This window comes from Carcharodon carcharias, chromosome 10 (assembly GCF_017639515.1).
Source record: "Carcharodon carcharias isolate sCarCar2 chromosome 10, sCarCar2.pri, whole genome shotgun sequence".
NCBI lineage: Eukaryota > Metazoa > Chordata > Chondrichthyes > Lamniformes > Lamnidae > Carcharodon > Carcharodon carcharias.
Window position 1 is genome coordinate 144,977,970 of NC_054476.1, and position 15,099 is coordinate 144,993,068.

The 15,099-nt window shown below is 51.0% G+C and overlaps 1 protein-coding gene across 2 annotated transcripts in view; it reads left to right on the plus strand.

Moving 5' to 3' along the window:
• Positions 1 to 1,970: 1,970 nt before the first annotated feature.
• Positions 1,971 to 15,099, plus strand: part of LOC121283233 (protein KIAA0100-like) — an 82,360-nt gene continuing 69,231 nt past the window's right edge. Inside the window, exons 1-6 of one of the 2 annotated variants that reach the window (XM_041197562.1) lie at positions 1,971 to 2,044; positions 5,111 to 5,237; positions 5,593 to 5,642; positions 9,378 to 9,519; positions 9,727 to 9,845; positions 10,646 to 10,706. In XM_041197562.1, coding sequence (XP_041053496.1) covers positions 1,983 to 2,044; positions 5,111 to 5,237; positions 5,593 to 5,642; positions 9,378 to 9,519; positions 9,727 to 9,845; positions 10,646 to 10,706 — 561 coding nt within the window. In that variant the 5' untranslated portion in view covers positions 1,971 to 1,982. The remainder of the gene's footprint in view (positions 2,045 to 5,110; positions 5,238 to 5,592; positions 5,643 to 9,377; positions 9,520 to 9,726; positions 9,846 to 10,645; positions 10,707 to 15,099) is intronic. The other variant, XM_041197563.1, reaches the window with a different exon arrangement.

Genomic DNA, 15,099 nt, shown 5'->3' on the forward strand with positions numbered 1-15,099 from the left:
TCTGCCTCCTGCCAGACAGCCAATCTTCTATCCATGCTAGTACCTTGCCTCTAACACCATGGGCTATTATCTTACTGAGCAGCCTCCTGTGCAGCACCTTGTCAAAGGCCTTCTGGAAGTCCAGGTAGATAACATCCATTGGCTCCCCTTTGTCTAACCTACTCATTACCTCCTCAAAGAATTCTAACAGATTTGTCAGGCATTGCCTCCCCTTGATGAAACCATGCTGACTTTGCCCTATTTTACCATGCACTTCTATTCTATTAATAATGGACTCTAAAATCTTACCAATGACCAAGGTCAGGCTAACCGGCCTGTAATTTCCCGTCTTTTGCCTCACTCTCTTCTTAAACAGGGGGGTTACATTAGTGATTTTCCAGTCCTCTGGGACACCCCCTGACTCCAGTGATTCCTGAAAGATCACCACTAACGCCTCCACTATCTCTTCAGCTATCTCCTTCAGAACTCTGGGGTGTAATCCATCTGGCCCAGGTGATTTATCCACCTTCAGACCTTTAAGTTTTCCTAGCATCTTCTCCTTGGTAATGGCCACCATACTCACCTCTGCCCCACGACTCTCTTGAACTTTGGGGATGTTACTCATGTCTTCCCCTGTGAAGACTGACGCAAAGTACCTATTCAGTTCCTCCGCCATTTCTTTGTTCCCCACTACTACTTCTCCAGTGTCATTTTCCAGCAGCCCAATGTCCACTTTTTCCTCTCTCTTACCCTTTATATATCTAAAAAAACTCTTGCAATCTTCTTTTATATTACTGGTTAGTTTGCCCTCATATTTAATCTTCTCCCTCCTTATTTCTTTTTTAATTGTCCTCTGTTGGTCTTTGTAGGCTTCCCAATCCCCTGGTTTCCCACTGCTCTTCGCCACATTGTATGCTTTCTCTTTAGCTTTTATGCTGTCCCTGACTTCCCTTGTCAGCCATGGTTGCCTTGTCCTCCCTTTAGTATGCTTCTTCTTCCTAGGGATGAATTTTTGCTGTGTCTCCCAAATTACTCTCAGAAACTCCTGCCATTGCTGTTCTTTGGAACTCTCTGTCTCAAAAGGCAGTGGAGGTGGGGTCATTGAATATTTTTCAGGCAGTGGTAGACAGAATCTTGTTAGGCAAGGGAATCGAAGCTTATCAGGGTAAATAGGAACGTGGAATTGACACACAAACAGATCAGCCATAGTCTTATCGAATGGTGGAGCAGGCTTGAGGGGCTGAATGGCCTACTTCTGCTCTTATTTCGTATGTTCGTATGAACTATCACTCTCATTGGCATTCAAAACTGCATATTGGTTGGAGACTGGGGTGCACTCAGGGCACTTTCACACTATCTTCCTCTTTCTTTTTGACTGTCTGGTGGTCACCCATTCCCTCTCCCCCTGCATACACTTCAGCTGCAGGGTGACCACATCTGTAAATGTGATATCCACGTAACTCACAACCTCTCAGACGTGCCGCAGTGACACCAGCTCCTGCTCAACTTCAAGGACATTAGTGAAGCTGGATTTTTACAGGATGGACTGAATGGAGTATCATGAGAGAAATAAGAATATTGCAAAATAACAAACAGAAAATGCTGGAAAGGTTCAGCGGGTCTAACAGAGTTAACATTTCACAATCAGATCTTTGATTATTTAGTCAGTGCTTGAAACATTAACTCTGTTCCTGTGCCTTTTCTGCTGAATATTTTCAGCATTTTCTGTTTATATCTCAGATTCTCAGCAATTTACTTTTCTTACAATACAGAGAAATTAAAAATTGCACCCCAAGCCTAAATCCTGATTGTCCAGCTTTAACTCCGGGATATCTCTTCAGTCGGCCAGCTCTGGATGCCTGTGCTGGTTTGAACTCCGTGCCTACTTTCAGTCGGCCAACCGGCTTCACCACCCCCCGGACACACACCCGCTTTCGGCGGCTGCGCTGTAATCATATCCGGCGCCCTGTGACCCCTTGACCTGTGACCTCCCGGCCTGGAACATGGCGCTGATGTTGGCCGCGATCCTGATGGCGGCGGCGCTGGGCCTGGTGCTGCTGGGCCGGTGAGTCCCTGAGAGGAGAGGAGAGGAGGGGAGGTGGGGCAATTTGCATACATTATAATAAAGTTAGGTGGAAAGGTCCTGAGGCTAACTCCCCTCCCCCCTCTCTCCCCCCTTCCCCCCTCCCCTCCCCCTCTCCCCCCTCCCCCTCTCTCCCCTCCCCCTCTCTCCCCCCTCCCCCTCTTCCCCCTCTCCCTTTCTCCCCCTCCCCCTCTCTCCCCGCCTCCCCTCCCCCTCCCCTCCCCCCTCCCCCCTCTCCTCCCCCCCTCTCTCCCCCCTCCCCTACCCCCAACCCCCTCCCCCCAACCCCCTCCCCTACCCCCCTCAGTGCCCCCAGTGAGAGGCCCAGAGCCTGGGATTCCCCCAGGGTTAGATACAGAGGAAAGGTCCCTCTACGCTGCCCCTAACGTTCTTGGCTGTAAAGCGCTTTGGGATGTGACAGTTACTATATAAATGCAGTTTCTTTCATTGCCAGGTGCAGGCACAATGGGCTGAATAGTCTCCCAGTTGCTCTGTCGGTCCTTTTGCAGCCACCAAAAGCAAAAGATGCAAGTGTGGGCCCTGCCGACATCCCCCCACCTCCAGCTGCACCCTGTCATCCCTTTAACACCCTCCCTCGTGCCCCCCCCCCCCCCCCCTCAGGATCCCCCATTCATCCCCCCTCACCCCTGCCTCCTTTCATCCCCCTTCAGCCCTGCTCCCTTTCATCCACTGCATCCCCCACCAAGTATCTCCTCAGCATCAGCACCTGCCTGACCTCTCTGGTAGCTCATGTGTTTTCAGATGAAAGTGCAACAGGCTCTTTACATCAGCAGGTTGCACTGCTCCAATAAGAAATGCTATCTCCTGCCACTGCCACAAAATCATTCCACTCCTCTCCCCGCTTCATCTCCATGTCACTGTTGCTGAAAGTCCCCTCCACATCGTATCAGCCCTTGGGGACCGCTGCAGCTTGGTACGCTGCGGGACGGGTGTTGGATTTGAAGGGTCCTGCCATGTTTAAACCCTGCCTTTTTCTCTCCCACAGTGTAACATGTACTTGTCACCTGAGCAACAAGCTTGAAACATTAATTGGTGTTTCAAATCCTGGGTTCCAGCAACACCTCCATTCTAAAATTCTCAGCCTTGTTTTCAAATCCTTCCATGTCCTTGCCCTTCTCTATCTCTGTAATCTCGTCCAGCCCTACAGCCCACTCAGATCTCTGTGCTCCTCCAATTGTTGAGCAGCCCCTGATTTTCACCTCTCCACTACTAGTAGCTGTACCTTCTGCTGCCTGAGCCTTAAGCTTTGGAATTCCCTCCCTAAACCTCTCTGCCCCCTCTCTTCCTTTAAGATATTCCTTTAAACCTACCTCTTCATTAAACGTTTGGGTAACTCTCCTAAATCTCTTTAACGTGGTTTATGTTTTTTGATAATGCTCATATGGGATGCATTGGAATGTTTTCGTATATTCAAGGTGCTATATAAATGCAAGTTGAGAGAGTTTGCATAGGAAACGCAGTATGGTCAGGGACGAGGGAGAGTTTACAGCATGGGGTGTTAGTAGTTTGTTGATAGTCCTAGCAGACAGACTGTGATGCTAACACTGTCTACAAATAGGGCGATTAACAGCTGCTTTCTAATCAGACTGGATCATAGCCTCACAATCTGCTCTCCTCAGGGTCTGATCAACTCCTCAACAAAATGTTTACATGAATCTCTTGTTTAATGACCTTGCTTCTGCGTCACCTCCCGCTGGTACACTTTGTACTAAGTTTGATTGCAGGGTCAGTGCTGAGCTCTCCTCCGCTGCAAGGCTTTGAGAGGCTCCTGGATCAGGCAAAGGGAGAAATCAGCCTGTGTCTCCTTACACTGAGCCCTTGAGACCAGTCTTCCTGCGGTATTGATCAGCATGCAGGTCCTGAGTGCTAGCAACCTATTTGACCATGGGAGGATCGTAGCCCACTGGCCCACCAATCTGTTGTCGCACCTGTGAGAGCGATTGACTCAACAAAATCTGGGGATTGAACCTGTGGAGAAAGAAAGAGTTGCATTTTTATAGCGCCTAACACAGCCTCAGGATATCCCAAAGTGCTGCACAGCCAGTGAAGTACTTCTCAAGTGTGGTCACTGTTGTAATGCGGGAAACAGAGTAGCCAATTGTGCACAGCAAGATCCCAAGAACATCACTCTGATAATGAACAGAGAATCTGTCTTTTTGTGACGAAAACAGAGAATGCTGGAAAAACTCAGCAGGTCCAGGCCTGCTGAGTTCTTCCAGCATTTTCTGTTTTTATTTCAGATTTCCAGCATCTACAGTATTTTGCTTTTAGCTTCAGTCTTTTTGTGATGTTGGTTCAGGGATAAATATTACCCCCCTGGAGACCGGGGAGAATTCACCTGCCCTTCTTCCAAGTGAGCAGTCAGAACCTTCACATCCACCTGAGGAAGCAATGTGGCCTCAGTTTAACCATTTCCCATGGTGTAAGACTGACGTGGGATTATGGTGCTCAGTTCTCTGGAGTGGGACTCGAACCCACAGCCTTCTGACTCAGGTGAGAGAGAAAAAGAGTGTTACTCTCTGAGCGAGGAGATGTGCTTCAGGATTGTTGTGGATGGTGTGATGACAATTGATCCATTAGGGATTCACTCTGACATTACTAATCTATCCTTTTGAATACCTTCCACCCCCAGTGACAGACATGTCCCCACCAGTACTGTACCCCAGTGTTATACAGTGACAGACCTGTCCCCACCAGTACTGTATCCCAGTGTTATACAGTGACAGACCTGTCCCCACCAGTAAGATACCCCAGTGTTACACAGTGACAGACCTGTCCCCACCAGTACTGTACCCCAATTTTATACAGTGACAGACCTGTTCCTACCAGTACTGTATCCCAGTGTTATACAACTACTGCTTTGCTGCAAATTCAATTCAGTTTGACTTTTTTGATGTTGGGCCTATCACTGTTCAGTGGACACAGGCCCCGTATTCATTTCGCCCCAGCTTACACATCCATGAGATCCCAGTGTTGTTGTTGGGATTTGATGTTCTAATCTCTCTCTCCTCCTTTCCCTGTGTTCAGGTGGTTGCTGTCACGGATTATCTCACACCTCATCCACAATCAACTAAATGTGGATTTAAAAATCGGTTCCATTGGGTTTCTCTCAGTTCACAATATCAGCTTCAAGATCTGTGCACAGCATACTGTGGTGAGTGTGAGTTCACTGTCCCTTTGTTTGTGTGCGATCTGTGTGTGTGACATGAGTATGGGATGAGGAGATTTCTGAACTCCTCTAGTTCTGGCATCTTGTACTTCTCCAATTTTAATTGCTGAACCATTGGTACCTTCAGCTGCCTGGACCTCTCTAAGCCTTTCCACCTCTCTCTCCTCCTTTAAGAACCTTCTGAGAACCACTTGTCCTAACATCACCGTATCTGATTTTGTGTCGAATTTTGTTTGATCATGCTCTTGTGAAGTGCATTCTGAGCTGCTAAATAAATGCAAGTTGTTGTTTAAACTTTTGATGGGTTATTGCCCAATAACCTGCTGCATTTCTTTTACAGGAAGTAGACAGAATCTGGCTCTCCTGTAAGCTGCTAAATAATGAGTTACCGTAAGTATTGCATTCATGCACTCTCCCACAGCTGTGCTCTCATGCTCACCCACACTCACATACTTGTACTCTTGCACATTGCACACTTGCATTTTCACTCTTACACACTTGCAAACCCACACCTATCCTCCAATACATAATCCCCCCTCCAAAAGCGCATGCACAAATGTACATTTCTGCTCCACAAGGTTTGAGAGGCTGTTTGGCTAACTCCTGCTCCTATTTATTATGTATAAATGCACACAGCTCTGTGTACATCAACATTATTGGTTAATCCTCTTCTACCCTGAGCCCTGATGTGTACAAAACTAAACACCCTGATTAACACCCGACACTGTGTTTACTCTTAAAAACAGACCAGCTGAGCTCCAGTGAAAACCCTAGATTTTGAGGTTAATTGGATTGAAAGAGGCTAACTGAAGGGGCAGGAGGAGAGGAGAGTCATGGAGGATGAGGGAAATGGAGAATACTGGGGTTAATTGGCCATTCAAAGAAAGCAATGTCACTTCACTAATCTCACATTCTAACCTTCAAACTCCTCTCCTTGTTTACCCTCTGCCTCTCCCCCCACCGCACCAAACCCTCTGCCTCTCCCCCCACCGCACCAAACCCTCTGCCTCTCCTCCCGCCACTCCATACTCTCTGCCTCTCCTCCCGCCACTCCATACTCTCTGCCTCTCCTCCCGCCACTCCATACTCTCTGCCTCTCCTCCCACCGCACCAAACCCTCTGCCTCTCCCCCCACCGCACCAAACCCTCTGCCTCTCCCCCCACCTCTCCAAACCCTCTGCCTCTCCCCCACCTCTCCAAACCCTCTGCCTCTCCCCCACCTCTCCAAACCCTCTGCCTCTCCCCCCACCGCACCAAACCCTCTGCCTCTCCCCCCACCTCTCCAAACCCTCTGCCTCTCCCCCACCTCTCCAAACCCTCTGCCTCTCCCCCCTCCGCTCCATACTCTCTGCCTCTCCTCCCGCCACTCCAAACCCTCTGCCTCTCCCCCCACCTCTCCAAACCCTCTGCCTCTCCCCCCGCCACTCCATACCCTCTGCCTCTCCTCCCACCTCTCCAAACCCTCTGCCTCTCCCCCCACCTCTCCAAACCCTCTGCCTCTCCCCCCACCTCTCCAAACCCTCTGCCTCTCCCCCCGCCGCTCCATACCCTCTGCCTCTCCTCCCACCTCTCCAAACCCTCTGCCTCTCCCCCCACCTCTCCAAACCCTCTGCCTCTCCCCCCACCTCTCCAAACCCTCTGCCTCTCCCCCACCTCTCCAAACCCTCTGCCTCTCCTCCCACCTCTCCAAACCCTCTGCCTCTCCCCCACCTCTCCAAACCCTCTGCCTCTCCCCCACCTCTCCAAACCCTCTGCCTCTCCCCCCACCTCTCCAAACCCTCTGCCTCTCCCCCCTCCGCTCCATACTCTCTGCCTCTCCCCCCTCCGCTCCAAACCCTCTGCCTCTCCCCCCTCCGCTCCATACTCTCTGCCTCTCCCCCCTCCGCTCCAAACCCTCTGCCTCTCCCCCCTCCGCTCCATACTCTCTGCCTCTCCCCCCTCCGCTCCAAACCCTCTGCCTCTCCCCCCACCGCACCAAACCCTCTGCCTCTCCCCCCTCCGCTCCATACTCTCTGCCTCTCCCCCCACCTCTCCAAACCCTCTGCCTCTCCCCCCACCGCACCAAACCCTCTGCCTCTCCCCCCACCTCTCCAAACCCTCTGCCTCTCCCCCCACCTCTCCAAACCCTCTGCCTCTCCCCCCTCCGCTCCATACTCTCTGCCTCTCCCCCCACCTCTCCAAACCCTCTGCCTCTCCCCCACCTCTCCATACCCTCTGCCTCTCCCCCACCTCTCCAAACCCTCTGCCTCTCCTCCCGCCACTTCAAACCCTCTGCCTCTCCCCCCACCGCACCAAACCCTCTGCCTCTCCCCCCACCTCTCCAAACCCTCTGCCTCTCCCCCCACCACTCCAAACCCTCTGCCTCTCCCCCCACCTCTCCAAACCCTCTGCCTCTCCCCCACCTCTCCAAACCCTCTGCCTCTCCTCCCACCTCTCCAAACCCTCTGCCTCTCCCCCCACCTCTCCAAACCCTCTGCCTCTCCCCCCACCTCTCCAAACCCTCTGCCTCTCCCCCACCTCTCCAAACCCTCTGCCTCTCCCCCACCTCTCCAAACCCTCTGCCTCTCCCCCACCTCTCCAAACCCTCTGCCTCTCCCCCCACCTCTCCAAACCCTCTGCCTCTCCCCCCACCTCTCCAAACCCTCTGCCTCTCCCCCACCTCTCCAAACCCTCTGCCTCTCCCCCACCTCTCCAAACCCTCTGCCTCTCCCCCCACCACTCCAAACCCTCTGCCTCTCCCCCACCTCTCCAAACCCTCTGCCTCTCCCCCACCTCTCCAAACCCTCTGCCTCTCCCCCCTCCGCTCCAAACCCTCTGCCTCTCCCCCCTCCGCTCCATACCCTCTGCCTCTCCCCCCACCTCTCCAAACCCTCTGCCTCTCCCCCCACCTCTCCAAACCCTCTGCCTCTCCCCCACCTCTCCAAACCCTCTGCCTCTCCCCCACCTCTCCAAACCCTCTGCCTCTCCCCCCACCTCTCCAAACCCTCTGCCTCTCCCCCCACCACTCCAAACCCTCTGCCTCTCCCCCACCTCTCCAAACCCTCTGCCTCTCCCCCCTCCGCTCCAAACCCTCTGCCTCTCCCCCCACCTCTCCAAACCCTCTGCCTCTCCCCCCACCTCTCCAAACCCTCTGCCTCTCCTCCCACCTCTCCAAACCCTCTGCCTCTCCCCCCACCGCACCAAACCCTCTGCCTCTCCCCCCACCTCTCCAAACCCTCTGCCTCTCCTCCTGCCTCTCCAAACCCTCTGCCTCTCCCACCACCTCTCCAAACCCTCTGCCTCTCCTCCCACCTCTCCAAACCCTCTGCCTCTCCCCCCACCACTCCAAACCCTCTGCCTCTCCCCCACCTCTCCAAACCCTCTGCCTCTCCCCCACCTCTCCAAACCCTCTGCCTCTCCCCCCACCACTCCAAACCCTCTGCCTCTCCCCCACCTCTCCAAACCCTCTGCCTCTCCCCCACCTCTCCAAACCCTATGCCTCTCCCCCACCTCTCCAAACCCTCTGCCTCTCCCCCACCTCTCCAAACCCTATGCCTCTCCCCCTGCCTCTCCATCTTTTCTGCACCCTCTGTCTCTCTCCTTGCCTCCCCAACGACCCCATCTCTCTTCTCACCCCCTCACCCCCTCCCTCCCTATCTCTTGCCCCTTCCCTCCCCCTCGCTTGCCCTCCCCCCCACCAGCCTCTCGCTCACCCTCCCCCACCCCCACCAGCCTCTCGCTCACCCTCCCCCACCCCCACCAGCCTCTCGCTCACCCTCCCCCACCCCCACCAGTCTCTTGCTCGCCCTCCCCCCACCACCAGCCTCTCGCTCACCCTCCCCCACCCCCACCTGCCTCTCGCTCACCTTCCCCCCAACACCCTCTCGCTCGCCGCCCCCCCCCCCAGTCTCATTGTCCCTGTGTCTTTCTCACGCCCCCGTCTCAATCGACCCCCCCTCTGTCTTTCCTCTCCTCTCCCCTTCTGCCCAGAATCATCGGTTGTGAGTAGAGTGAAGGGGTGGGTACCAGTTTGAGCAGTGGGAGTGGGGACAAACTGAATACAGAATAAAAAGAGAGGAAGCTGGGGGTTGTGGTCTAGTTTCAATGACTTGCGGTTACTCTCCAACTCTCATCTCTCCATTCCAGTCACAGCTTCGCTCTGTGTTTCGGAGAGGTCCGATTTCGAGCCGATTTGAAAGCAGTCTCCCAGGTATGGGCCAATCCCAGTGAAAGCAACATGAAAAGGCGACTGACCCTCCAACCCTCAGTTCTACGCATGTTGTCACAGGTGAGGTGTCCAATTGTTGCCGGTTTTGATGATCTGTTTGAGGTTCAGAATCAACCTAACAATCCTGGAAACGTTGACTGATTAAACTTAAACATCTATCTGTCCACCATTGGCATACTGGTGAAGGGGCACGTGGGTGATGGGTGTTCAGGTGAGGGCTATGTATGCTGACTTGTATAAAGCTACCACTCTATCTTGTCTCCACAGCTGCTCTCGATCCATGTGTATTCAGTGAATGTGATGGTTTTAAATGCCTGGATTGCAGAGTCCCTCTGGCACATGGCGTTAACAAACTGTACCTTTCTACTCAGCTGTAATGGCAACAGGTGAGTGATTGAGGTGCCAGGGCTAGCTCACAGTGTGGGACAAGGGCAGCAGACACATGGGAACACCACCACCTGGTAGTCCCCCTCCAAGCCACTCACCACTTTTGGAAATATATCACCGTTCCTTCACTGTCAATGGGTCAAAATCCTGGAACTCCCTCCCTAACAGCACTGTGGGTGTACCTACACCACATGGACTGCAGCGGTTCAAGAAGGCAGCTCACCACCGCCTTCTCAAGGGCAACTAGGGATGGGCAATAAATGCTGGCCTTGCCAGCAATGCCCACATCCCATGAATAAATAATAAAAACATTTCTGCACATGGGTTGGTAACAGTAGCAAGCCCTCCAGCACAAGCATTGTAGGATTTCCCACACTCTGCCTGTCCCTGGCCTATGATGTGTTACCAGACCTCGGGTGTTATGGGCAACCTCTAAGTTCCTGGATTGTGGGTAAGGAACTGGATATCAACTTGAATTCCTGCACGATCACTCTCCAGTGATTCATGGTGGAATCTGTGTCTGTGTGTGCATGCATCTGTGTGCATGTGTGTGCACGCATGTGCATCTTTGGGTGCATATGTTGTGTGTCTGTGTCTGTGTATCTGTGTATGTGTCTACGTGCATCTGCCTGTGTGTGTCTGTTGTGTATGTGTGTTCCAACTCTGGGAACATCCTGATCTCTGTGAATCACCTATATCTGGGGAACAAAGAGGGCCACCAGGGGAAGGTCCAACTGGTATTGTTTGTTCATAACTATGAATGTAACAAGGATTTGACAAACGACTGTATGTTTTTCAGTATCAAGTGTGAGAGCAATGTGAATAAACTGAACAGCAAGATAATGAAGAGCAGTGAGATGGTGAGTGCCAGCTACCCACTGATACAGTCACAGCCCCTGAGGTACAAAAGCAAAATACTAGAGATGCTGAAATAAAAACAAAAAAAAAGTGCTGGAAATACTCAGCAAGCCTAGCAACATCTGCAGAGTGAGAAACAAGAGTTAACATTTCAGGTCAAGATGACCTTTCATCAGAACAGCTCCAGCTTCCCCAGCAGGAGCTGGGAGCTCTGAGGCTGGTCGAGTGTTGGAACGGCTCCGCTCCAGGGGTCCCAACAGTGCTGGTTGTCTTGCCCAAGGGGTGGCGGCGGTGTCTCAACTTGTGATCATTGGATCAGTGTAGGTGATTGACACCTCAGCCTCCAATCACATTACTGGTCTCTTGCTGTCTCTCACTCACTCTCTCTTTCTTAACTTTTCTTTCCCTCTTGATCTTACACTCCCCCCTTCTCTCTCTCCTCCCTTTCTCTCTCTCTCCTCCCTTTCTCTCTCTCTCTGTCCTCCCTTTCACTCTCTCTCTCTCCTCCCTTTCGCTCTCTCTCTCCTCCCTTTCTCCCTCGCTCTCCTTCCTTTCTCTCTCTCCTCCCTTTCTCTCTCTCTCTCTCCTCCCTTTCGCTCTTTCTCCTCCCTTTCTCCCTCCTCCCTTTCGCCCTCTCTCCTCCCTTTCACCCTCTCTCCTCCCTTTCGCTCTCTCTCTCCTCCCTTTCGCTCTCTCTCTCCTCCCTTTCGCTCTCTCTCTCCTCCCTTTCGCTCTCTCTCTCCTCCCTTTCGCTCTCTCTCTCCTCCCTTTCGCTCTCTCTCTCCTCCCTTTCGCTCTCTCTTTCCTCCCTTTCGCTCTCCTCCCTTTCGCTCTCCTCCCTTTCGCTCTCCTCCCTTTCGCTCTCCTCCCTTTCGCTCTCCTCCCTTTCGCTCTCTCTCTCCTCCCTTTCGCTCTCTCTCTCCTCCCTTTCGCTCTCTCTCTCCTCCCTTTCGCTCTCTCTCTCCTCCCTTTCTCTCTCTCTCTCTCCTCCCTTTCTCTCTCTCTCTCTCCTCCCTTTCTCTCTCTCTCCTCCCTTTCTCTCTCTCTCCTCCCTTTCTCTCTCTCTCTCTCTCTCCTCCCTTTCTCTCTCTCTCTCTCTCCTCCCTTTCTCTCTCTCTCTCTCTCCTCCCTTTCTCTCTCTCTTTCTCTCTCTCTCCTCCTTTTCTCTCTCTCTCCTCCCTTTCTCTCTCTCTCCTCCCTTTCTCTCTCTCTCTCTCTCCTCCCTTTCTCTCTCTTCCCCCCCATCACCACTTTCTCCTTCTTCCTTGGCTTCATTTAGCCTCTCCTTTAATCCAGTCTTTCATTGGGAAGCTATTTGGAAACTTGGACTGTTGTTCTTTATTCTTTCATGGGATGTGGGTGTCTCTGTCACTGCCCATCACTAATTGCCCCTTGAACTTAGTGACTTGCTCGGCCATTTCACAGGGCAGTTAAGAGTCAACCACATTGCTGTGGGTCTGGAGTCACACGTAGGCCAGACCAGGTAAGGACGGCAGATTTCCTGGCCTAAAGGACATTAGTGAACCAGATGGGTTTTTACAACAATTGATGATAATTTCATGGTCACCATTACAAGCCTAGTTTTTGATTCCAGATTTATTAAAAGAATATAAATTCCACCAGCTGCCATGGTGGGGTTTGAACCCATGTCCCCAGAGCATTAGTCCGGCCTCTGGATTACTAGTCCGGTGACATAGTTTTGTGACAGGGAGGTCGTGTCTCACTAACTTGATCGAGTTTTTCAAGGAAGTGACAAAGATGATCGACGATGGAAGGGCAGTGGATGTTACTTACATGGATTTCAGTAAGGCCTTTGACGAGGTCCCTCATGGCAGACTGGTACAGAAGGCAAAGTTGCATGGGATCAGAAGTGAGCCGGCAGGATGGATACAGAATTGGCTTGGTCATAGAAGACAGAGTAGCAGTGGAAGGGTGTTTTTCTGAATGGAGAGCTGTGACTAGTGAAGTTCTGCAGGGATCAGTGCTGGGACTTTTGCTGTTTGTGGTATACATAAATGATTTGGAGGAAAATGTAACGGCCTAATTAGTAAGTTTGCAGACGACACTAAGGTTGGAGAAGTTGCAGATAGTGAAGAGGATTGTCAAAGGATACAACAAGATATAGATCGGTTGGAGACTTGGGTGGAGAAATGGCAGATGGAGTTTAATCCGGACAAATGTGAGGTAATGCATTTTGGAAGGTCTAATATAGGCAGGAATTATACAGTAAATGGCAGAACCCTTAAGTGCATCGACGGACAGAGGGATCTGGGTGTACAGGTCCACAGGTCACTGAAAGTGGCAACGCAGGTGGATAAGGTAGTCAGGAAGGCATATGGCATGCTTGCCTTCATTGGCAGGGGTATTGAGTATAAAAGCTGGGAAGTCATGCTGCAGCTGTATAGAACCTTGGTTAGGCTACACTTGGAATATTGTGTGCAATTCTGGTCACCACATTACCAGAAGGATATGGAGGCATTGGAGAGGGTGCAGAGGATGTTTACCTGGATGCTGCCTGGTCTGGAGGTTATTAGCTATGAGGAGAGGTTGGAGAAACTCGGATTGTTCTCACTAGAGCGACGGAGATTGAGGGGCGACTTGATAGAAGTTAACAAAATTATGAGTGGCATGGGCAGAGTAGATAGTCAGAAGCTTTTTCCCAGGGTGGAAGAATCAATTACTAGGGACATAGATTTAAGGTGAGAGGAGAAAACTTTTGAGGAGATGTGCGGGGCATGTTTTTTACGCGGAGGGTAGTGAGTGTCTGGAATTCGCTGCCAGAGGAAGTGGTGGAAGCAGGTACGATAGTGGTGTTTAAGAGGCAGCTTGACAAACACATGAATAGGAAGGGAATAGAGGGATACGGACCCCGAAGTGCAAAATGTTTTAGTTGACAGGCAATATGATTGACGCAGGCTTGGAGGGCTGAAGGGCCTGTTCCTGTGCTGTACTTTTCTTTGTTCTTTGTTCTTTGACGTATCACTCCATCACATACTGGATCACTCACTGCGTAAAACATATTCTCATCTCCCCCCCTCTGATTATTTTAAATCTGTGTCCCTCTGGTTACCAACCCTCCTAACATTGGAAATAGATTTAGAACCATAGAACCATATAAAAGTTACGATGCAGAAAGAGGCCATTCAGCCCATCATGTCTGCACTGGCCAAAAAGAGGAAAAAGAAACGAGCTGCTCATTTTAATCCCACTTTCCAGCACCTGGTCCATAGCCTTACAGGTTACAGTATTTCAGATGCAGATCCAGGTACCTTTTTAAATGAGTTGAGCGTTTCAGCCTCAACCACCAACTTGGACAGTGAATTCCAGATGCCCAGCACCCTCTGGGCGAAAAGGTTTTTCCTCATGTCCCCTCTAATTCTTCTACCAATCACCTTAAATCTATGCCCCCTGGTAATTTACCCCTCAGCTAGGGGAAACAGGTCTTTCCTGTCTACCCTATCTAGGCCCCTTATAATTTTGTACACCTAATTAGGTCACCCACCCCTCAGCCTCCTCTGTTCTAAGGAAAATAACCCTAGCTTATCCACTCTCTCCTCATATCTATAATTTTCAAGCCCTGGCAACATTCTTGTAAATCTCCTCTGCACTCTCTCCAGAGCAATTATGTCCTTCCTGTAATGTGGTGAGCAGATATGTACACACAATTCCAGCTGTGACCTAACCAGCATTTTATACAGTTCCATCATTACATCCCAGCTTTTGTATTCAATATCTCGCCCAGTAAAGGAAAGCGTTCCATATGCTTTCTTTACTACCTTATCCACCTGTCCTGTCACCTTCAGGGACCTGTGGACATGCACTCCAAGGTCTCTCACTTCTTCAACCCCTTTCAATAACTTCCCGTTTATTGAGTATTCCCTTGCTTTGTTTGCCCTCCCCAAATTCAGTACCCCTCACTTTTCTGGATTGAGTTCCATTTGCTACTTCTCCGGCCACTCACCCAAACCATTGATATCATTCTGGAGTCGACAGCTATCCTCTTCGCTATCAACTAAATGGCCAATTTTTGTGTCATCTGCAAATTTCCCAATCATGCTTCCCATATTTAAGTCTAAATCTTTAATATATACAACAAACAGCAAGGGGCCCCAACACTGAGCCCTGTGGAATACCAGTGGAACCATTTTCCATTCGCACAAACATCCATTGACCATTACACTTTGTTTCTTGCCACTGAGCCAATTTTAGACCCAACCTGCCACCTTCCCCTGTATCCCATGAGATCTCACTTTCCTTATGAGTCTTCTATGTGGTACCTTGTCAGAAATCTTGCTGAAATCCATGTAGACAACATCCATGCACTACCCTCATCAATCCTCCTGGTTACTTCCTCAAAAAATTTTATTAAGTTAGTAAGACGCGATCTTCCCCTAA